At 36.3% G+C, this 21308-nt stretch overlaps 3 protein-coding genes across 3 annotated transcripts; 2 read left to right on the top strand and 1 right to left on the bottom strand.

The window, feature by feature from the left end:
- Positions 1-2800: 2800 nt before the first annotated feature.
- On the top strand, positions 2801-7843 carry LOC113492659. The gene is made up of 4 exons (XM_026870246.1): positions 2801-3144; positions 3915-4049; positions 4308-4439; positions 4768-7843. Exons 2-4 carry the CDS (start codon positions 3927-3929, stop codon positions 7246-7248), a joined length of 2736 nt encoding a protein of 911 aa, XP_026726047.1. The 5' UTR covers positions 2801-3144; positions 3915-3926; the 3' UTR covers positions 7249-7843.
- Position 7844: 1 nt separating this feature from the next.
- Positions 7845-10747, bottom strand: LOC113492660 (mitochondrial chaperone BCS1). Its single transcript, XM_026870247.1, has 7 exons — positions 10315-10747; positions 10085-10224; positions 9786-9998; positions 9385-9523; positions 8635-8829; positions 8095-8238; positions 7845-8024 (listed from the first exon to the last, which is right to left on the bottom strand). Exons 1-7 carry the CDS (start codon positions 10635-10637, stop codon positions 7904-7906), a joined length of 1275 nt encoding a protein of 424 aa, XP_026726048.1. The 5' UTR covers positions 10638-10747; the 3' UTR covers positions 7845-7903.
- Positions 10748-12029: 1282 nt separating this feature from the next.
- LOC113492658 lies at positions 12030-21062 on the top strand. The gene is made up of 15 exons (XM_026870245.1): positions 12030-12682; positions 12802-13035; positions 13336-13527; positions 13875-14054; positions 14389-14514; positions 15138-15376; positions 16093-16207; positions 16321-16490; positions 16790-16901; positions 17514-17663; positions 17970-18135; positions 18465-18608; positions 18870-19026; positions 19407-19593; positions 19758-21062. Exons 1-15 carry the CDS (start codon positions 12456-12458, stop codon positions 20749-20751), a joined length of 3393 nt encoding a protein of 1130 aa, XP_026726046.1. The 5' UTR covers positions 12030-12455; the 3' UTR covers positions 20752-21062.
- The last annotated feature ends 246 nt before the right edge of the window (positions 21063-21308 follow it).

Genomic DNA, 21308 nt, shown 5'->3' with positions numbered 1-21308 from the left:
CGTCTTAGCTGGCGTATTAGAGGTTGATTTCAAAAATTTAACGTCGCGCGGGTATGTATTATTCCACTAGATAATTAAAAAAAAACGATAGGCAGATTATTTAAACCAATAACGGACATCTTCGACAAAGTGATGGTAGAATGGCAGGGTAGATGGAAAACGCCTATTAAGGGCCGTCACCACTAAAAGTGTTTTTCCGTCCGTTCATGTGCTGAAGAGGACTGGGATAGAAATTGATCTTGTGTAGATCAAGGCCCCGATTCTGATATTTACAACAGCCGATGAATGAATGGCAGTTAGATTAAATTTGAAGCTATTCTTATTCTCTTAGGCATTTTGCCAACACAATAATTGGAAATTCATTGTATTGACCATGAGTGTTACGTCCCGGTGGTGGGTGGATGAAACTGGGTGCTGTCCAATGTAACCTGACCTTCAAAAAGTGCTACTTAGTAGCCTAATTTGAATAAATGAATTTTGATTTGATTTGATTTGATTCGTACTGAATTTCCAATTATTGTATTAGAAAAATGCTTACAATAATGCAAATAATGCCAAACTAATTCATTTGCCATTCGTTAACCGGCCATTGTAAATAGCAGAATCTTGGCCCAGTTCTGTATAGTTACCGGCACGGATCTTGAGCGCTCGGCAGAAGAGTGGGGATCGCTTTGCAAATCGTACACGCAAGACAAAATAAAACGCCAATCTTTAGCCGTCTAGAGGTGCATTCAACTGCAGCAAAGAACGAATTTCAACGAATCACGAGTGACGGCTATGACGTGATGCACTGCGGGCCAATCACTGCACTTTAGTCCACCCCACGCCTCACTTCTTACCGCAAAAGGGTCCCAAAAAATCACTTCTACGCAGGTGAAGGTCAGCGTTCAAGATCCGTGCCGGTAACTATACAGGTCATGGTAACTTTAAAAGCAAAGGATTTTCATTTAAACTTTTCGTTTCACCATTATGTCAGTGTTCAACAGCTAACAGTGATTATGAGCAAACTGCATGTCATATTATTTTATGGAGTGGTCTATGGTGAGACGAAAGTAACATCTTATTAGATAGTTTGCAGCCGACATCCATTGTTGTTTACTATGAGAACTTTGTTGTGACCAGAGCAAATATCCGTGCTTTCAGACGTTTTTCCCATGCCTATTATTATTAAATGACGCAACGGTTTACTCACGCGTATTTATCGGGATTGTCCGACTAGTTTCAGACCCAACCGGACTCCTTAACCATGAGCTGATACGGCGGGATCGCGAGTCGAACTGAGTAAGCCGTTGCATCGTTCAATAATGAATCAGTCTCATTATAGTTACTATGAAAATACCTATTATTGGAATCAAAATAACCTAAACAATAGGACCCATGTAAATTTATATCCATGGTGTCAGATAAGTGAGCCTAGCTCTGTTTCCATCTCTTTTCTTTGCTGCTTTTCTTCTCTTAGCTATGGAGGGAAGTGGATTTTTTTATTACTATTTACCATTTCTGATTAATTTAGTTTTTTCCCTTGAAATTATTTTCCTTGGGCACCCCGAACATGTGTTGGTGCTTTTGTGCGTTGGTTTCATTTTAGATCCTGGCTTACAGGAGTTACAATGATGGTCGTGTTTGGCGGGTTAATCTCAAGTAAAAACTAAAATTCTTTTAAGAACAAGAGATAGCTTAGTTTCTTGCAGGAGGCGAGGCTTAGAGCGATGGAGGCTGAGATTGCTCCGAATATATTGCACAATTTTAAGACAAGGTACCGCCTTCGTCAACGAAGGCATAGCCATGGCCGTAACTTCACTGCTTTTGAATACCCAACAGGGGAAAGAGGAAATTAAAATAAACGATCAAAATAGTTTTAGTTTTTTCCATTGATTTTTTTTACTTATTTTCATGAAGGCATATGAAGCCGTTTCAATATTAATGTTAAATAAAGAAAAAAACATGGTAAAAACCAGGATTTATTTTTTACAAATGTAATACTTGAATTTTCCATGTTTCACTCATTTTTGCTAGGCAACAAGCTCAAATTAGGGGAAACTTTGTGGGACTTCATTCCGCTACTCTTCACCTGTTTCAATGGCCCTAGACGTAGGGCCCAACGTTTTCCCTAATTTGAGCTTGTTGCCAAGCAAAAATGAGTGAAACACGGAAAATTCATAATGAAAGAGCGGGATAAGTTACACAGCAGTTCAAGTTTAGTCTGTAAGAGTCTGACATAACCCGCTTCTTGCCCCGAGGAGGAGGGTTTCTACGACGATGACCCTGCGCGACAAATAGGCTCATCGGCTTCACCAAATCTTTCAGGAAAGAGCATATTGCTGCGAATGTTTCACTAAAATTTTAGAATTGAATTTATTTATTTGTAATGTTAGTATGTACTAACATACGTGTTATGTGATGATTCACAATTCGGGACACCACTTGTGGGCCGCAATGAGTCGCGGACGTACGTTACTGACTGCGAAGTCAAGTTCACCGACTGCGTGGCTTTAGCCACCAAGAGTTTGATAAAACCGACCTGGAACTAAAACCTACATAAGAACTGATGTGCAAATAGGTGATTTTTCAATTTTACTTTGGTAATTTTTGCATAAGGGAGCAAAATTGATGAGCAGCGTTATTTTAATAAAACACTCGAAATATTTCACACGAAAATGTTGCAGAATTTTTGTACAGGCTAGTAAAAAAGGTTTGTCAAACGTCACGTCGGTGGTCCTTTAAGGCGACATTTATTATTGGCTGTCACTCCATCTGTCGGTACTACGTAAATAAAGAGACTGCTTGTGAACTAAAAAGCTTTTACTATACGCTAATAGATGGCAGTAGTAATAGATTTAGTAACGCTACTCGTCGATAGATGGTCCTTTGCTATATGGTACAATAACCGTTCTGGGCAGTTTCCTGTTGTAGTGTTTTGTCGGTGACAACCATAATACAGCTCTCTCTAGCTTACGAGTTTTGTGATAAAACTCCTTTACAGTCGGGAAATGATGTGTCTTTCATTCTTTAGGATCTAACCTACAAAATCGTACCTACCTAACAGTTTCTTATAATTAAATATAAATGGGTGATTTTGTTTCAAGTGAAAGCATACTTGTTATGTATTTGTGCATTGGATGAATTTTTATTTTATTCCGAAAGGTAAAGATGCTCTTGTTTTGGATGAAAGTAAAATAATATGTCACTTAGCTCAATTATGAGTTATCAAATTGATGTTTTTCTTGTATAGTAATACTTACTCAATGGTTTGGTATATTAGTCTAGCACTAGATAGATAGTAATCGCACATTTTTTATTTCATATTATCGTTTGACATGATAATATGAAATAAAGAATTTGGCGGGATTCTTGAACTTATCACTCTGATTACCAGCTTTGTTTGAGTGCAATTCTCTAATTCAGCTATAAACGTTCTCGATTTTATGAAAGATAGACATGATTTTACAATTTAATAAATATTGGCTGTATACATTAAAAAAACAACCTACATTCTATGTATTTAGATTGAATGAGATTTATTTTGTATAGGTTTGTGTATTAAAATCGTATAAAATTAAATAGTAGTCTGTTTGTTTTTGCAAATACTGGTACAAAAGTTTAGTTTCTAAGTGAAATAGAAGCACTTTTAGTCTGAGATTCTGCAGCTATCGGAGGCAATATTTTTTGCATTAGAAGAACTGAAAAGTCTTTTTATCACAATATGAACTGTGAATGTATTATTGATTGAATACCAAAATAGTCAGTCCTTTACTGATACTGAAATCATTGTTTTTATAGATGAAAGAACTGACATGAATTTGAGATTCATTCTTAGATCATGAAGTCATAAGAAACCACAATTTGGTGCCATTTTTAAATTTTTACATACTAGTAATAAGACAATAAATCACCATGAAATATTTTATTTACAGGAATTAACAAGGATGGACATAATAGAGGTTGATCCGAAGTTATTTGTCACTTGCCGGTTATGTCTTGAAGATTTGGGACAATTCCAAATAGTTCCCAGTGTTGCTGTGCAAATCAAATATTGCTTTGACATAGAAGTAAGATTTCTATTACTATATATTTTTAAACAATAATTTTAATTCAATTAGTTTTTGGGCTTTTTTGTTGAAAGGCTTTTGCGTTGGTTGGTGTATTCATGCTGGACTGTCACTTAACATCGAGATCTAAGTGTACTCTGGAAGCGTGTTTTTTTTACCATACTATACATGGAGCGGCTCTCCATTTTAAAATAGCTTGGCAAGAATAAAGCTAGAAAATCACAATGATTGCTCAATCAATATTAATTTTGTTTCCAGGTAGAGCCATTTGATGGTCTGCCACAACTGCTATGTTCGAAGTGTAAAGAGATATTGAACAAATTCAACTTAATAAAGACAAACTTTTGTGAAAAGCAAGCAGAATTAAAATATAAAATATCGAATAAAGAAGTAAGTATTTTGTTTAAAACATAATAATATTGCTGCGTAAGCTAATAGGGCTGCTTATCAATTGTAATAGACCTTGAAAGAAAATGTATATCTTTACAGATAAGTTGATTTTTTATAAATTCTTGTTTTATGTTATGGAAAAAAATTACTACTTTTAGTCACTTTAAAATGAACGCTTAATAATGTTGTCTGCACATAAAATGTCATCAATACATGCAGGAGAGTGCCAATTGATATAATATGTAGGAGGCTTGAAATTTAACCATAATATTGTTGAGACTTGTATTAGTATTCCTTATGAATTCTCAATTGTAAATTTCTATTGCAGACAATATCCATTTCACAACATAACACAGTGAGCTCAAGCCAACAAAATGAGGTAATCTCTAATGACACAACAGCTATAACAATAAAAAATAAGGGTAAAAACAAAAGAGTAATACATTCATCATCATCATCATCAGATGAAGAAGAAGCAGAAAAAATATCACCGGCAAGGCCTAAAAGGAAAAAGGTTTTGGCAAATAAAAAGGTTCCGAAATGGGACAAGGACTTCAAAAAAGAAATAGTATGTTCAGTATGCAATAGTCATTGGCAAACCAAAAAGTCATTCTTGAATCACTTTCATACTCATGATGCTTTAAGAGCTAAATATAAAAATATATTTAACAAGCAATGTTCAGTAATTTTGGTAAAAGTTGATGGTAAACCTAATGTCACAGGTGAAAGCAATATAGTAGTATTTGATAAAAATAAAATGATTGAATTTGGTGATATGGGTTTCCACACTGTCTATTCAAGAAATCCCATCATTGATGAGAATCCTTTAGAAAAAGATAATGAATTGAAGTTGTCTAATGAATCTAATTTTGGTCAATACAAAAGCGATGATGATTATGAAATTGTAACGAAGCGAAAATCGAGAAGTTTGAGACTATTTTCGAGAAGTTCCAATGACACAGTTGTCCTGGAAAATTGTGCCAAAAATGAGATATCAGATAATTATTGTGATTCTAGAACTGCTTCACAGTGTAGTGATGAAATACCTGTTACTAATAATGATGTTTGCATAAATATCGATGACTCGGATAGTGAATCAAACTCTGGAAATGTTGATTCAAGCAAAAGAGTAAAACAGCCTATGGAGGCAAAGATCGGTGATTACAAAATAATACAAGGAATTATATCTACGTGTGTTAATGCTTATCAAAAGAAAAACGAAGTGGCAGATATTGATGCATACATTAATGTTATGCGAAATAAAACAGATAAAGTGCTAGTAGTATCCCAATTGAAACATAAATTGTTAAGTATTGGAAGGAAAATCATAAATAAACAAGGTTTTAATTGTACTGGTTTGTTGAGATTCATGGAACATAAAAATTTGGATGTTATATGGATCACTAAACCTTTTCCAGTAAAACCTAATAAAGATACTAATTACATACGAATTTTGACCAAACTTCGTGAAAACGAAACTCCTGACGACTATGGTTGGAAGTTTGTTATTGATAATAATGTACATGATGACAATATAGCGATTAAACAAATATTGAATGATACATCCAGTGGTATTCCGAGCGGCACGAATTTAATTCAAGATGCATGTACGCCAGAAAGAAATCACAAACCCAATGAGTCAAAGCCCATTGAGCCAAAACCCGTTGAGCCAAAACCCACTGAAAATGTTCAGCAAAATGTGATGAATAAGAAGACTGAAATAGCTAATTTACCTGCAGTGTTGTATGTTAATACCAATAGCAATGCAAGTAATGTGCCTAAAAAGCTTCTGAACGCTAATCCCGTCGCCAACCCGAAGCTTTTGCCTAAGAAGTCAGTACAAAGTAATGATAGAGCAAATAAACCACTCAGCGCTACGCAACCTAAGGGTCGCAACGACACCGATGCTGGCGCTAGCTTCAGCATGCCCATCATTACGTGTACTACTTCTTTAGCCTCTAGTACTACTGAAGAACAAAACAAACAAAAGGAGGCTCGAAGAATTTCTGCTGGAGGTACTGACGTTGGTACACCTGCTCCTAGAATAAAAGTTAAACCTGTCTCCGAATTGATGTCAGAAAGAACTTTAAATAGCTTGCGGAATGAAAATATGATTAACGAAAATATACTAAAAGAAAATACTGCATCTACTACTACTAATATCACAAAGGTTGTAGCGGGTCCTATTGTTTGGCCACTACAACAACCATTTAATATTTTTGTGCCGAATATGTCATCATCGCCGATTATGGCAAGTCAACCAGTACAACCAGTTATTGCAAATCAACCAGTGCAGCAGGTGCAGACACTGTGCGGCAGTTTACCTTCACCAGAAGCAAACATTCCAGAATTATTGAAAGATTGTCCACGTAACAAAGTAATGTTAGACACTGTTGAATTTCCAAACACGACAACAGAATCACCTTTCAAATACCTTAAGGACCTTTTGCAACTACATAGTTTGGTGTTACTTAACTCCCGTGAAAGTTTATCACCTGATTTTTCTTGTCTTATCAAATTCAAAGTTTTATTTCAGAAAGAAAATAGTACGGATAAACCCATTGTCCTTTGCTTACTCATGTTTTGCTTCAAAAATAATTTTTGTCTAAGAGTAAGAGATGAAAATCAGAGAGAAGTAGATTTCGCCAAATTATCTGCTAATTGGCAATGGGAAATTCTCCAAATTTATAGAGGAGAAGTGGTGACTAAAATTTTACAAAATGCTCAGAGAGTAAGCAACGAGTCGTACGGATATACAACCAACTTCTTTTGTTTGCTGAAATCTATCAACTGCAAGGGATACTTATAGTGTTACCGATGTCACTTGGCTGCAAGGCCAAAGCCGAAATTGAAGCGCATATTTATGGACTAAAATAATGCGCGTGGCTTTGTTACCTGCAGCTAAGTGACTCGGTATGCCTGCTAGCGTGGGCATACCTTTTTAATCAGTTTCAATACTGAAAAATGCTGTAAATACTCCTCTGCTTTAACAATACTGGGGGCCAGAAACAAAATCATATGTAAATATTTAATACTTCATGTGCACCTTGATAAAACAAATGACCCAGGCACCATGCTAGAAGACGAGCAGCATGATATGCCTTTACCTTAAAGTTTGTTGTAACTTCGTACCTGCCATATGTTAAAACAAAGTAGCTAGACCATGAGGTATATTGCGGACATTTGTACTATATAAGTACACCTGGTATATACATTAAATTTGTAAATTAGTTTCTTTTTGTTGTTACGTACGTAATTTGTCATAATACCTACGGTATGATAATAAGTCACTATATTAAGATATTGTTGTTTGTATAGTTAGATGTATAGTCGACATCTGAAAACAAATTCATGGTTAATTAAGAGTTCATATAACAGAGAAATATACCTAGATAAAAACAAAACTTGTTTGTATGGTCTTTATTTCCTACAACTACATAAACAGACGGACAAAATGAACAAAACTATCCTAGTGTCCATATGGATTCGACGTCCAATAAAACCTTTTCCGGCGGAGAATGTTTGTGGAACATGAAATACCCTTGGATTTGTGCTGGACTCACGACTTTTTTCTTTTCGAGAACACTAAAATAGAAAAAAAATAATTAAGTAACTATTGAATAATGTAGAAAAGGTTTATAAAAAGAATTCATACTTCATCGCAAATGATCTAGCATGTTCCGGCGCTCTTTCTCCCTTATAGAATCTCAAAAACATAAGTTCTATTTGAGCCTGATCACAGTATCCCACGAACTCCTTCATATCTACTCTTCCGGGCCTTATCAATGCTGGGTCCAATCTGAAAATATTTAGGATATGGTATGAATCAAATGACTTATCGTATTTGGTAGTGTTACAATTGGTAATTTGACAAAAACCAACTACAAGTAATCCACCAAAAACCCTTCCGCCCAACCCGAAGTGGAAACAGTCATTTAATGATTTATACGAAAAAAATAGGTATAATTTATACAGCTGTGTCTCTAACCAAATCAGACATTGCATTCCTATGACATCCCTAGTTGAAAAAAAAACTTAGGTATATGGTTGCACTGTAAAATGATTGACATGGGTGGGAGTGCAAAACAAAATGTAACATCAAAGTTTGTCAAGACAATGTCAGTCAACTTCCAGTTTGCTCATCAGTTTTTTGTAAAAGTTTTTATAAGGCTACAGGCACATCTAGCTTACTTACCTCTCTAAATAGTTTGTAGTCATAAAAACAATTCTGGCTTCTGTGGAAGCGACGCCATCAAGACAGTTCAAAAGTCCACTGAAGGTAACACGATTCAGTCCTTCATAGGCAGATTTTTGTGTCGGTGTGTCTTCGCGTGAAACAAAGGCAGCGTCTACATCTTCCAATAGTATAATTGATTGTTGTGGTGCAACACTAAAACCAATTTCGCGATTGGGTATGGAAAGTAATATTGTACCTAATTGTAACAAAAAATGTTTGGTAGGTACCCACACTTATGGTGCTAACTAATTTCTAGAATTGTGTATTTTTTAATCGATGGAGCTTGCAAAAATGTAGGTATGGCGCACATAGAGCAAGCGTAGAACAGCAGATTTACATATTCAGTAAGCAGTATTCGAAAATAATTTATACATTGAGGATGCGCGAGCAATCTTGTGATATTATTAAAAAAAGAACTCTCGCAATAAGGCTTTTGGTCCTTGTGTCGCAGGCTTTGTTCACAAATATACAAATCACATGCACAATAATAGCAAGACTCGGAACAAGCATTCGTGGATCACACAAATACTTGTTCTCCGGGGATCGAACCCGCGACACGCCGCGCACAGCGGGTTCGGTTTGGCGTGGTGACTTCAGCCACTTGTCTATTGGTTTCAGTCTGTAGTTTTAAAATCGAATTTACCGATCGATGAGCCGGATATTGGGATTTCGTGTATTAAAATTGAAAAGAGATACAGGAGAACAAACCTTAGTAAGTGATTTAGTCTATCATCTGTGAGTCCTCTTTCAGATAAATTCAATACACAAATATTGTATTCTAATTCTCCTGCTAATGCCATGATAAACGAAGATTTTCCACATCCTGGAGGACCATGAAGCAAATAACCTAGAAATCAAGATATTCTATATAGTGTCTAAATTAATTTAGTAAAAAATTAATTACTAAGCATTTATATATGGAACTAAAATACTAGTAACTAAAAAAGTTATCAGATTTAAGTTTTTAATAGTGGATAGTATAGGAAATCAATGAATAATTACTACCTTTAAATAGTATCATAGATTCAAATATTGTTTTCCTAATACAATTTTATGTTTTAATTTTAATAAAAACACATTGTTATTGTTATGTACCAAATGAGCATTACCTCTTCTATATGGTATTCCTCTATCTGTGTACCATTGAGGGCTGTTAATAAAATCTATACAATCATCCAAGATTCTTTCAGCAAGGCCTGCACGGAGTACCACACTGTGGAGGGGCCTTCTTCGTCTCGGATGACCAAATGGTCGCCATTCAGACCCCATTGCAGTATACATAACTGTCATCCCCTCATGTTGCTTCAATGCCATGGTTCTGGCTACAAAATAATAAGCAGATAATAACATGGACATTTTACTCAAATGTTATGCAATCATTATATGGAGAGTATAGACAATATTGTACCATCTTCTAAGATATTATAATACAGCTCTTTGTTCCTTCCAAATGCCGTTAAAGTAACTGTTTCCCAAGGAATCCCCATGTGAAGATCTAATGTATGTTGTTCTCTTGTGCGGTCTACTTTGATCCATGTACCACGATATCTAGAAAAAGTTTTGCATGTAAGCATTTAGTAGTTTAGCATGTAATATCATACCAAAAGCTGCGTTACGAATATTCGAATAAGTACTTACCTAAAGAAATGTTGACCGACGCTAGGGATAAAATCATATTTGGTTTTTATTTGACCAGTGTCCTTTTGATGAAATGACGTTTCTACACTCAAGTGCTGTGTCTGTCTGGCACCTTTATGTGTTATCCAATGTAGTAACCATTGATAGGACTTATCTCTACACGGAACTTCTAAGGTGATCATACAATGCCTGCGAAATAGTAAAATTGATGTTTGTACACCCTTTCGCAATATTGCTGCACCGGCACCGAGTCCAAACAACCCAAATCCTGCGCCAAAATATGGGTTTTGTGACAACGAGGCTATATATTCTGCGATTGCCATTTCTTAGTTACTACTTCAGTTATACTAAATATATTTAAAAATATCTTTTAGGTGTTAAACATTTTTGAGGTTATTAGTTTTGTTCATAAAATTTGACAACGACAGATCGAATTACGAACGTCATTGTCAGCTGTCAGCCAATATCAGCTGTTTTTACAGTGTTACCATACTGATTAAGAAACTTATCTTTTTTGCTAACATATCTATACTATTATTCTATACTACTAGCTGACCCAGCAACCGTTGTTTTGACTAATAAATTATTCCTGGTTGTATTTATTTTTAATGCCACATTATAAAAAAATAAAAACAAAAAAATCGGTTAAGCCGTTTCGGAGGAGTATGCTAACTAACATCGTGATACGGGAATTTTATATTTTAGAAGAAAGATTAGATACTACGTTGAGGTAGTCGATCTAGTTAGCGAAAGATGTCCAAAAAAGTACTGACTTGATACTTGGCTAGAATTTTAACCCTATTTGGTTGTAAGACTTGTTTTATCAGCGTAGCTCTAAAAGACAAGATCAGTATGACCGAAAAAGTTACATTCACACTATTCATAAATTCATGCAGCTATTACTATTACATATCGGTTTACGCAAAACATGTATGAGTAAAATCAGAAAAATAGTCACTTAATTTGTTTGCTGTGGGTCCCGGCTGTTATTCATACATCTTTGACAGTCGTTACAGGTACCTAGTCAGAACCTTGAAAGTCTGACAACCTGTTGAACCAGTCTAACTAAAGGCTGTCATGTTGCCCAGGTAACTGGGTTGAGGACTCTGGTTTCTAGCTGATTCCAGTTAGATCGGTAGCCGATCCCAACATAGTTCGGAGAAGGCTAGGCCGATGATGATAGCTGTGCAAGTAGGTAACGCGGGAATTTCAATCTTCTTCAATTTTTAATCCTCTTGTGGGAATTTGTTCTTTTTCGTGACTTTTAAGAGAATCTACTATTGCCACCACTTTCGTTTTTATTGCTCACATTTAAAATTTTCTAAAAGAAATAATAACAAAAATAATTATTACACTGTGAGAATTATCGTTTAGTCACTTTTTTGCTATTTACTTAACTTTCGTAAAGCTCCCTTAAATCACGCTTCTAAAAGATTTATGTATTCAATGTGGCTAAATCACAAGTGAAAATGCCTGAAATAGTACAATACCCACTTCACAGTAGTTTCCTATTCTATAACGATTAATAGTAAAAGAAAATATTACAATTAAAAGCATCACATTATTGCGGCATTTAAAACATAAAAATGGATATATACTGATCGTTTAACAGATGTAGTTAGGTTCCTAACTATTCCTAAGTACTTAGAGCTTAATGTGTATAATAAATATAAAGAAACTATAATCTTTCATAAAGTTCAAAACTGACTTTTTATGAGGACCTGAGTGATTCGTGTAGTAATGACGAATACATTGGGCGCCCTAATACAAAGAAATAAAAAGCGGAGTAGCGTGCTGTCGCGCGCCGCCTCGCCAATGATAGGGGTCGCGTGACCCGCACCGCATCACTTCAAAGCATTTTAAAAACGCAAGGGAGACCACATAGATCCCATAAGCTCATATATCATATTCACATGAGATTTGGATGTTTAGATACAGTACCTACATAATATTTAACATTATTTTACTAATGTCAAACACTTGCTACTAGCAAGGTAAAGAAGAAATGAGGGACCGTACCGCTTTCTTTGATTCCTTACCCTGTATTTGGTTTTATGTTTTTATGTCACTCCTTCCACATTTGAAATAACGAATTACTCTGAAAAATCTAGAGGGCTATGACAATTTGCAAATAGGCAAACATGTTTCTGTGCTGGAAATTGTTGTTGGTGTTAATATTATGCGTAAAACAAGAGGTGGACTTAGCTATAGCTCTCCGAAGGTTTGTCTATCAGAAAGACATCTCTGAATACTGCCGGCGCCGCGTCATGCCATCCGTGTTCCTCGGGCGACAAGTGATTGCTGCTTACTCACAAATACTGCACTTCTCGCGATTAGAACTTCCCTATAGTTGTTTTGTGAGCTTAAGGTAACTACATAGTTACGCATAGTCTGAATTAAGTGCATATGGACTGTAACGGATTTTATATTCTAATAGAGTATATTATTTGATTAAATTATCTTTCAAAATGACATCAATTTTCACAGAACCGAATCAGGTAGCAACATAATATTGGTGATCCAACTGATGTCGGACAAGAGTTTAATAGAATCTTGTCGCGAAAGTAAGAATCAACTGTTAGTGTATGAGATAGGGGAAACATTTGGCGGCTACTGGGGGGCGTTACCGAACAATATGATGAAGGTAGAGGATACCACGGAACCGAGCATATACACGTTGAAGACTACTCAATCTACGACCACAGCTACCACTGAGGAAAGGTAGGTACCTAACTACAATTCTTTTGGCCGATATCCCTGGGGTTCCCCCGCGGTCGGTGCATGATGAATTGCAGTGCATTGCCATATGACTACCGTAATCGGGAGACGTTGCACGGCGGTTCAGGTTTAGTCAACACAACAAGAGATTTACACTACCCGCTTTCGCACCCGAGGGAGTATTTAAGGAATATGTCTTTTATAGGGAATCTGAGGCACTAATTTATCGGTGTAGATACACAAAATATTATGCTATAAAGTTATTAAAAACTAAAATAAGGGAATTATTGCCTAATTAAATAGTACTACCGAGAAGACTACAAGGACGACCACACCATCGAAGTCAGACAATAAGCCGACGGCTGACATGGCTGACTACATACGGGTTGAAGTGCCCATAGTGAACGTGTCGGCAGTGCTGGTGCCCGGACAGTTGTCTGGTCAGACCATCTTCGATTCTGAAGATAGGTTTGACTCGATGCTTGATGTCACTGGGTAAGTTACAATTCACGTTGGTTTCGAATAAAAAATATGAAAAGGCGAAATCAAAGATGAACATACTGAAAAAAAGCCGATACTTACTTACCGGTTCATGAGCTTGGTGCCTGACGTAGAGCCACATAAACGAAAAGACAGCGGAGTCTGTAATAGTTGCGTCTTGGTTGGAAGTTGTGAAGCCGTTAAAATTTTTAGACACATCAACAGTTGAAAACTATAGACTAAAGTAACATTATTTCTCCATACCTTGACTCGATGCAACATAGAAAAAAATTGGTATTTTAGTAGAATTTACTTTCTACGATTTGATTAAGTTTGTTATAGTAATTTTAATTTCTTCCTAGACCTGGGATAAGTTATGAAACAAAAGTCCTGCCGCTGGTGCAATTTTCTGTAGAGAAGGAGGTGACTGTCGAGCGGTCTGGAGCAGAAATAGAGGAAGACGAGGAAGAGCCGGACGCGCCAAGCCAGAGCCCTCGCTTCGAAATCGACCTCAACTCTGATATGTTCACACCAGACTCCAGGTAGAAATAATAACTAAAAACAAAACACCATTATCAAAGCATACATACGATAATCTAGACTCCAAAAACTTTTTATTTATCTAGCCTACTGTGTCCCACTGCTGGGCAAAGGCCTCCCCCAAATCCTTCGACGATTCTCTGTCCTGGGTCTTTTGGAACCAGTCCGTGTGGCCCAACGATCGCTGTCCATGACGCTGAAGTGACCTCAATCCCATTTTAGGCTGGCAGCCTTTTTACGGACGTCTATGATCCAAAAACTTTATCATTATTTGAAACTAGGCTTCAATGATCACCCTCAAGTGTTTAATTTTTAAAAGCTAATTTAATGTTTCAGATTGCTTTTTCCTCCATTGGGCTCTAGCAATAGAGAAACTAAATACAATTTTAATGTGAACCGACGGTTAAATTTCAAGAAGCAAAAACAACTGCTCGCTGAAAAAGAAGCAAATTTTAATAAACAGTAAGCGCCACTTTAAGTTTCGTTGATGACTTAATTAGAATTAGCATTTTGTCGCAGACAGTTAATTAAGATTGTTAGGTACTACTTATAAATAACTTTTAATTCCTCCATACGTATATGCATTGTTTTCTTATTTCGTCAACTTTAACTTGCATTCATGTGAACCCTAGTTGATAACAGAAGTTTTCAGAATACTGTCACTTTTGTTGACCCTGTAATGTTTGCTGAAATTTCTTATGTTATTTATGTAAACGAGATTTCTCAAGAAAACTATAATCTTCTGAAAACATGATAATTAAAAACAAATTGATCATGTGACGAGGATTTTTACGGTAGCTTATTTTCTGTGTACAGAAATTGAATTTTGACCTTGAGACAAGTCGTTTATTTGTTGTTCAAAAGCGAGGTTATAAATCCCTGAAAAATATAACCTGTTTTTTTATCATTTGTTCAAAAAGCGACTTCTATAAAGTATTTAATCCCTGTGTTGCGGAGGGTTTCACAAACATTCAAGTCAAATGCATAAAGGGTTACAAAAATGTTTGTCCTACATGGGGACCGATCCCGCGACACATCGCTCTCAGTGGTTTTGGCGTGGTGACTTAAACCACTCGACTTTCCAGGTTGTCCTATTACATTCACCCTTCGCCGCATTCTGTTAAGCCGGCGAACATACTGACGAGACATTATAACTTCATGGATCCTCCCGCAAACAAGGATAATGAGCCACCTTCAAACTCCTGGGAGGCCATCGATGACATTTTAAAAAACCTTAGTAAAACTGGAGACGACTCTAAATATGGAGACAGAAACCTGGTGGAGCTCTTACAAGGACTCTCGAAACTAGGAAAGAATGAAAGTGGTCAGTATTTAATAAGATAACTACAGCTTAGATCTTTTTACAAAATTAAAAATAATGCTAATGAAAGTTATCAATTTTCCTACTCTTACTTATTTGATATCGATGTTAATTAGTAGTGCTAATTACGCTTTAAAGAATAAAGAATTGCGGACAACATCACATACATTGTTCTGAACCCAAAGTAAGTTGCTGAAGCACTTGTGTTATGGAATTCAGATACAACGAAGGTACCACAAACACCCAGACCCGAGACAATGTAGAAATATGATTTTTTACATTGACCCGACCGGGGATCGAACCCGGGACCTCAGAGTTAGCGACACCTTGAAACCGGTGCGTACGCCACTCGACCACGGAGGTCGTCAAATTTGTCGCTTTGTTCTTCAAATGATATTTATCGAACTAAAACAACATTATTTTTTAAATATTACATGTCGTGATTCAATACTGTACATCTGTTCATTCACACGACGTTGTAATCATTCGTAATATGAATGATTGTTTAATTAATTCAGTCATTCCTTTAATTTGTGTAACGTTGTTCGTTAACACTTATTCATTATTAGTTTAATCGTTTGAGCAGTGATTTATCTGGAATAATATTAAAAACGATTAGACTTAATAATTTTACATAAAAAAAAACTGTCGTCGCAATCGGGAAAAAGCGAAGATAAAAAAAGTGCCCTTTCTAATAGTTTAATATAAATAAATTGCAGTTCACTTAGTACCCAACAGTGTAGCGAGCAAACATTCAACGAGCGCACCTCGAACAACTACGAAGAAGTATAAAACTGACTCCATTACCTGGAGACAGCCACCTGCTAGTTACAGGTATAGAATAAAGATATTAACTACTTACCTAATGATTATTTATTATATTAATAAATAAACAATAGAGGATCTTCCTCACAGCAGCAGCTCGTTAAAACTTAAATACGTTTTAGGACAAATTACTTTGAAGAAGTGGATGACACTCTAAAAGTCCAAGGTTTGCTTCAAGGCGACGTCAACAATACTTGGAAGTCGGGGAACAATGAGTCACTTGGTAATGATGACGGCAAGAGCGGACCCTTACTGCCGCTCGCTTTAGACGTCGATAGTGTTATATTAAATGGTAATAAGTATTAACATTCGAATGATAAATGTAAGTAGTTGTCTCGTGTAAGATTTGTTTGTTAAATACCAAAATCAGATTATTGAACAATCTAGAGATCTTCGTCATTATTAAGTGTCAGTTCGGCTACTCACATTACACAATTATCCATTTCTGGACTTTCTTAAAATAAACGGTAGCTGTATTACATCGTGTATTCTATTTCAATTAAGACATGTTCCAATTGACAATCAATAATGTACCAACCTATCTTCAATCAAACCACGTAACAGTTAATATAACGCTACGTCAATTTGCAGCAACAATTCATAGACTACCAATGTTGAACAATCGCGAAGAACCCCTCAATATAGTAAACGAGACGACTATGCCACCCCTCGAAGTCAGTGGTACAACTGTCACTCCTGAAATGTAAGTTTACTATGAGTAGTAAAAACTGTAAAAAGATAGCTAAAGTATTATTCTTCTGGAGATTCCAACTCTTGCCAGGGTCACAAACTGACTACAAAATGTATACAGACTTAAAACATAAACCTCTTTTGAGCTTAAAAAAAATATAAGTTGTTGTACATTGTTTGGTGGAGCTGTTACTATGCAACACTTGTCTCCAACACGAATTGTAATCTACATTCCTGTGTCCGCTCTCCGTCTTATTACATATTGGGAGTGGATGATAATAAAAATTGTAATACCAGAACAATATTGATTACACTTATTCACTCATTTTAGTCATAAGCTATGTATAACTGTACTCCATTAGGAAAACAATCTTGATGTGTCGAATAAGCTGGTGCTTAACCAGAGTTTCTTTAATTAAATCATTATCGCGACTGCTGTTTTAGGCTGGTTTTAAAATTTTTGGAAGTTCTAGCCATTGGGAATGAGTTTTTAGCCAAAAGTTTTGTTTGTTTAGAGTTAGTTGCCTCACCAAATGGAGTATAAAAATAATTTCTCTTAGCTCAAAAAAGTATCCCATTAACTACAAATTACTATTGATTACAATAATTTATTATTTTCTTTTAGCATGAGACCTTTAACTCTAGTCGATCACGAATCCTTCGAGAACATGGTGCATGCAGCATCTCTGATGGCAGTCGCCTTAAATCAGACAGTGTCGACCCCCAGCGAAAATACTACGGAACAAGGAATAAACGTGTCCAAGACTAAAACCATGCAAGTATACAGACTAGTTATGATCATTGATCAAACTAGAAATGAAGCAAAAATTAACTAACATTTTCAAGGACAAAAGTTTTGTAGCTATACAGTTTTGTCTGTCATTTTAAAGTTTACTCTTTTACTTAGACAAATTGAATGTTGCAGAAGATGTAACTCCTTTTATTTTGACAATGCACTTTTTTAGACTGAGCACTGTTGTACTGCTTTGCTTTACTGGACTGGCCTACTAATACTTACTTCACCAAGTCTCAAGTTTGGTGTACAAAGCGGTGCTCAAACACGACTTCTGTTCGTGAACAGGAGACGGAAGCGTCGTAAGAAGCGTTACATCCACGTGATCCCGATAGAGCACGCCAAGCCACACCACCTACCAGTGAAGATCGAAGTCCCAGCATCCACGGAGCACGCAGATAAGATCGCCGACGCTCAGGAGTTCCAGCGGCTCATAGAAATGCAAGATGATGAGGTATCAGCCAAAATAATTATTGTGGTTTAAGAGCTGGACACGATCAAACCGTTTTTATTGAATGCCCAAGTTGATTTGTTGTTTGTGTCTATAAATTAGTTGAGTAAAACGGTTCGGTTGATTTCATGGAATAAGTACTTTAAACATTTCTGTTACGTTTTTGGTTTTAACACAAAACCACTTAATAGTTGACCAATATTATGATTTAGCGAAAAATCTCATAATCTTGCAAATATGTGTAGAAATTTATTTCTGAGTGCCTCTTGTAAAATAATTAGTGTTTTATTTTGATGCTGAGACCGATATATCTACCTATTGTTTCTTACTAGGTCCATGATCGCGTGGCGCTGCGATACCTGCGACAGTACGTGGGTCCCGCGCTCTTCAACATCTGCGACTTCGACGAAGCTGCGGCGCGCCACGTCTACCTGTTCAACTCATCCAGGCTCGTGCTGGCTATTACTAACTTTACTGTTAGTAGCATCCATTTGATTTTATATTCCCACTTTTTAGTTACCTCATTATACTTAGGATCCTGGTTATAATAAGCATTTTATTTTCGTATGATAAAAACAATTGTGATGAATGTACTAATAAATACATAGCAGGTTTTAATTTCAACAAGTTCCAATTACCTTAAGAACTTGGTTTCACCGTATAATCCTCATAGTCTTCCTATCTTCACTATCATAACTTCTTAATTGACTTACGTTGTAATCCATCACTGCTGATAGTTGGAGCGCATGACCGTGGTTATGACTCCAGCTCGCACGCTGCTGACGAGCGACGCGCGTTGCACGTCGGCGCACCTCGAGTGTCAGGTGTCGGGCGCGCGCGTCTGCATCGATTCGCTCAGCGCCTGCGACGGAGTACCCAACTGCGGGTCCTACGGTATTAACAGAATCCCAGCATATCTTATAGCCCGTATGCCCGTGTAACAGCCTCCATATGCCTATATCGTACGTGTAAGTTGATGAAATACACAGGTAAATGCAGTCTTTATTGTCAAATGTTATGTAGAGACTAAGAGAATAATTAGAATAACCCTTTAAGTTACGGCAGTTAAAATAACATAAAAAGTCTCTGAGCTGGTAATTAGTGTTAATTTATATTACTTGTAACATTTTTTAACACAAACGAAGTTGAGGCTTCAATATCCAAGCTCGTAACGTATTTGATTATGGTTTATCTTAGCATTCTTAGCTCTACTTTTTTCAATACTGAAACATATTTTATATTGCGTATTATTCTATAATGGTATTTCTTTTCAGACATCTACGACGAAGATCGTTTGACTTGCGGTGGGTCGGCAGGTCTCCAGCATAACGTGTGTCTGGCCGCCATCACCTTCCTGGCTGTGCTACTCACTATACTGTACACTGTACATTACTGGCTCAAGCGATGCGTCCCCAAAGTATCCGATGCCTTCTTCATATACACTGACGCTGCCGAGAATGTGTTAGTAGAGTTGAGATCATTTATGTTAGATTCCCTATTCGTAAATAGGAACATAGTTCATTGCTCCGTTTTTGTCTGAATACTTAGCATTTGAATTTCCTTTTTCCAGCATTTAGTTGTTGTTTACTAGTATGTAGACTCACTCATTTTTTTATTGTTAACAGCTTGTACTTGGATTCTATTATGCGGTCTCCTTACGATACCAGTGACGGAAAGGAGTTTTATCGTGACCCTACACTTCAAGCTTACATGGAGTGTACAGATATACACTTGAAGAAGAAGGCCTTCATGCAAAGATTTCTAGCGTTCTTTTCATGTAAAAGAAAGAAGAAAAAGCAGCTGGTTGAAGTTGTTGAAAAAGATTATGTTGACGTCCATCCAGATGTAGGAAGGTTGTTTTCATTTAGTGAAGTTGAACTAGACAAGATTGGTCCAAGAGTGTTATCAGCTGACGTTGCTGTGCAAACCGGATCAAGTCTAGAAATGCCATTTTATGAAGGTGCACGAACAGACATAAGTGCGATTCCCACTCATTCTTCAGACATACTCACTAATTTTGAAGGAATAATACCAGCAAGTAGAAAGTTATCTTTAGACTTAGATATCTTATCTAATCAACCTTCTGATGAACTCAGCATACTAAAGTTTTTTAGAAGAGCCAGGTCCGTTTCTATGCAAATGTCATCGATTGAAGTCATAAGAACCCCGCCGTATAAAATCGACGTACCCGCTAAGCGTAATTTACCCCATACAGATGAGAAAGAAATCCAAGTTCTTTTATATGATGAACAAGATCACCTCGATGCACAAACATCTACAGTTGCATCAGCAAGTCAAGCAGGACCGGTCGAGACTAAACCAAGTCACGTGCGAAAAAAGTTAAGGTTTGATGAAAAGAAGAATGTCCAAAGTCCGAGTATAGATTACGATTCTCCTGAAGAAGAGAGTGTCGCGACTTCTGACCGTCCTCGACGCAGTACCGGTTATACGTCGACCAAAAATGTTCGCATAGAGGATATGGAACCTGAGAGTGTATCCGATATTGAAGAACCTACCACTAGTACGAACAGGGAGTTCAAGTCATATTTTTGGAGCAGTGGAAAGAGCAAGCCGAAGAAACCACCAGCCAAGAAGAAGGCGCAACTTTCATTGCGTTAAGAAGGTTTATAAAGTCGTTATTTATTTAAGTCCATTTATGTTACTTTTGCTGTTAGAAATAGTTTTATTATCCAATTTAATTTTAGTAAGTAAATATGTTTGCATATTTAGTATATGCGTAATAACAAAAAACCTAAGTTGTTACTGGTTTTGTTGATGCACCTATCTTTGAAGTTTGTTATTAATTAATTTAATTATCTCTCTGGTACCCGTTAAATTGTCTATTTGTTGATTCTGACTTTAAGCCGTTGTGGCTTACCGAATTTTATCAATATTGGTCCAGCTCTTCATAATGAAAATTTTACAAATATACTCTAATGATTTTTGTTTTAATTTTTATATTAGAGTAAAATAAAAATCTTTTGGGTTATTAAAAAAACAATTACAGTGGCCTTAATATAACGTATTTTAATATAAAGACTTACTCGATGTAACAAATTTTCGTAATCCCTTTAAATTGTTTATCTTTTAGGTATAAACAATTCAATATAAAACACACCTTAACGTTGCGAACATTTTTGTGAATATCCTCTTAACAAATTTTTAATCAAGAAAAA

The sequence above is a fragment of the Trichoplusia ni genome, chromosome 4, assembly GCF_003590095.1.
Source record: "Trichoplusia ni isolate ovarian cell line Hi5 chromosome 4, tn1, whole genome shotgun sequence".
Lineage (NCBI taxonomy): Eukaryota > Metazoa > Arthropoda > Insecta > Lepidoptera > Noctuidae > Trichoplusia > Trichoplusia ni.
The sequence above is the reverse complement of the archived record's forward strand: the minus strand, read 5'-3'. Positions and strand labels throughout refer to the sequence as shown.

Bases quoted from the DNA above. Each gene is read 5' to 3' on its own strand.
- LOC113492659 (XM_026870246.1), top strand. From the start codon at position 3,927: ATGGACATAATAGAGGTTGATCCGAAGTTATTTGTCACTTGCCGGTTA. The intron at 4,050-4,307 runs GTAAGATTTCTA...TTTTGTTTCCAG, and splicing joins AATATTGCTTTGACATAGAA to GTAGAGCCATTTGATGGTCT. The intron at 4,440-4,767 runs GTAAGTATTTTG...TTTCTATTGCAG, and splicing joins ATAAAATATCGAATAAAGAA to ACAATATCCATTTCACAACA.
- LOC113492660 (XM_026870247.1), bottom strand. From the start codon at position 10,637: ATGGCAATCGCAGAATATATAGCCTCGTTGTCACAAAACCCATATTTT. The intron at 10,225-10,314 runs GTAAGTACTTAT...AACTTTTTCTAG, and splicing joins GTCGGTCAACATTTCTTTAG to ATATCGTGGTACATGGATCA. The intron at 8,025-8,094 runs GTATGAATTCTT...TTTCTATTTTAG, and splicing joins GCTAGATCATTTGCGATGAA to TGTTCTCGAAAAGAAAAAAG.
- LOC113492658 (XM_026870245.1), top strand. From the start codon at position 12,456: ATGTTTCTGTGCTGGAAATTGTTGTTGGTGTTAATATTATGCGTAAAA. The intron at 17,664-17,969 runs GCAAGTATACAG...GTTCGTGAACAG, and splicing joins GTGTCCAAGACTAAAACCAT to GAGACGGAAGCGTCGTAAGA. The intron at 18,136-18,464 runs GTATCAGCCAAA...GTTTCTTACTAG, and splicing joins TAGAAATGCAAGATGATGAG to GTCCATGATCGCGTGGCGCT.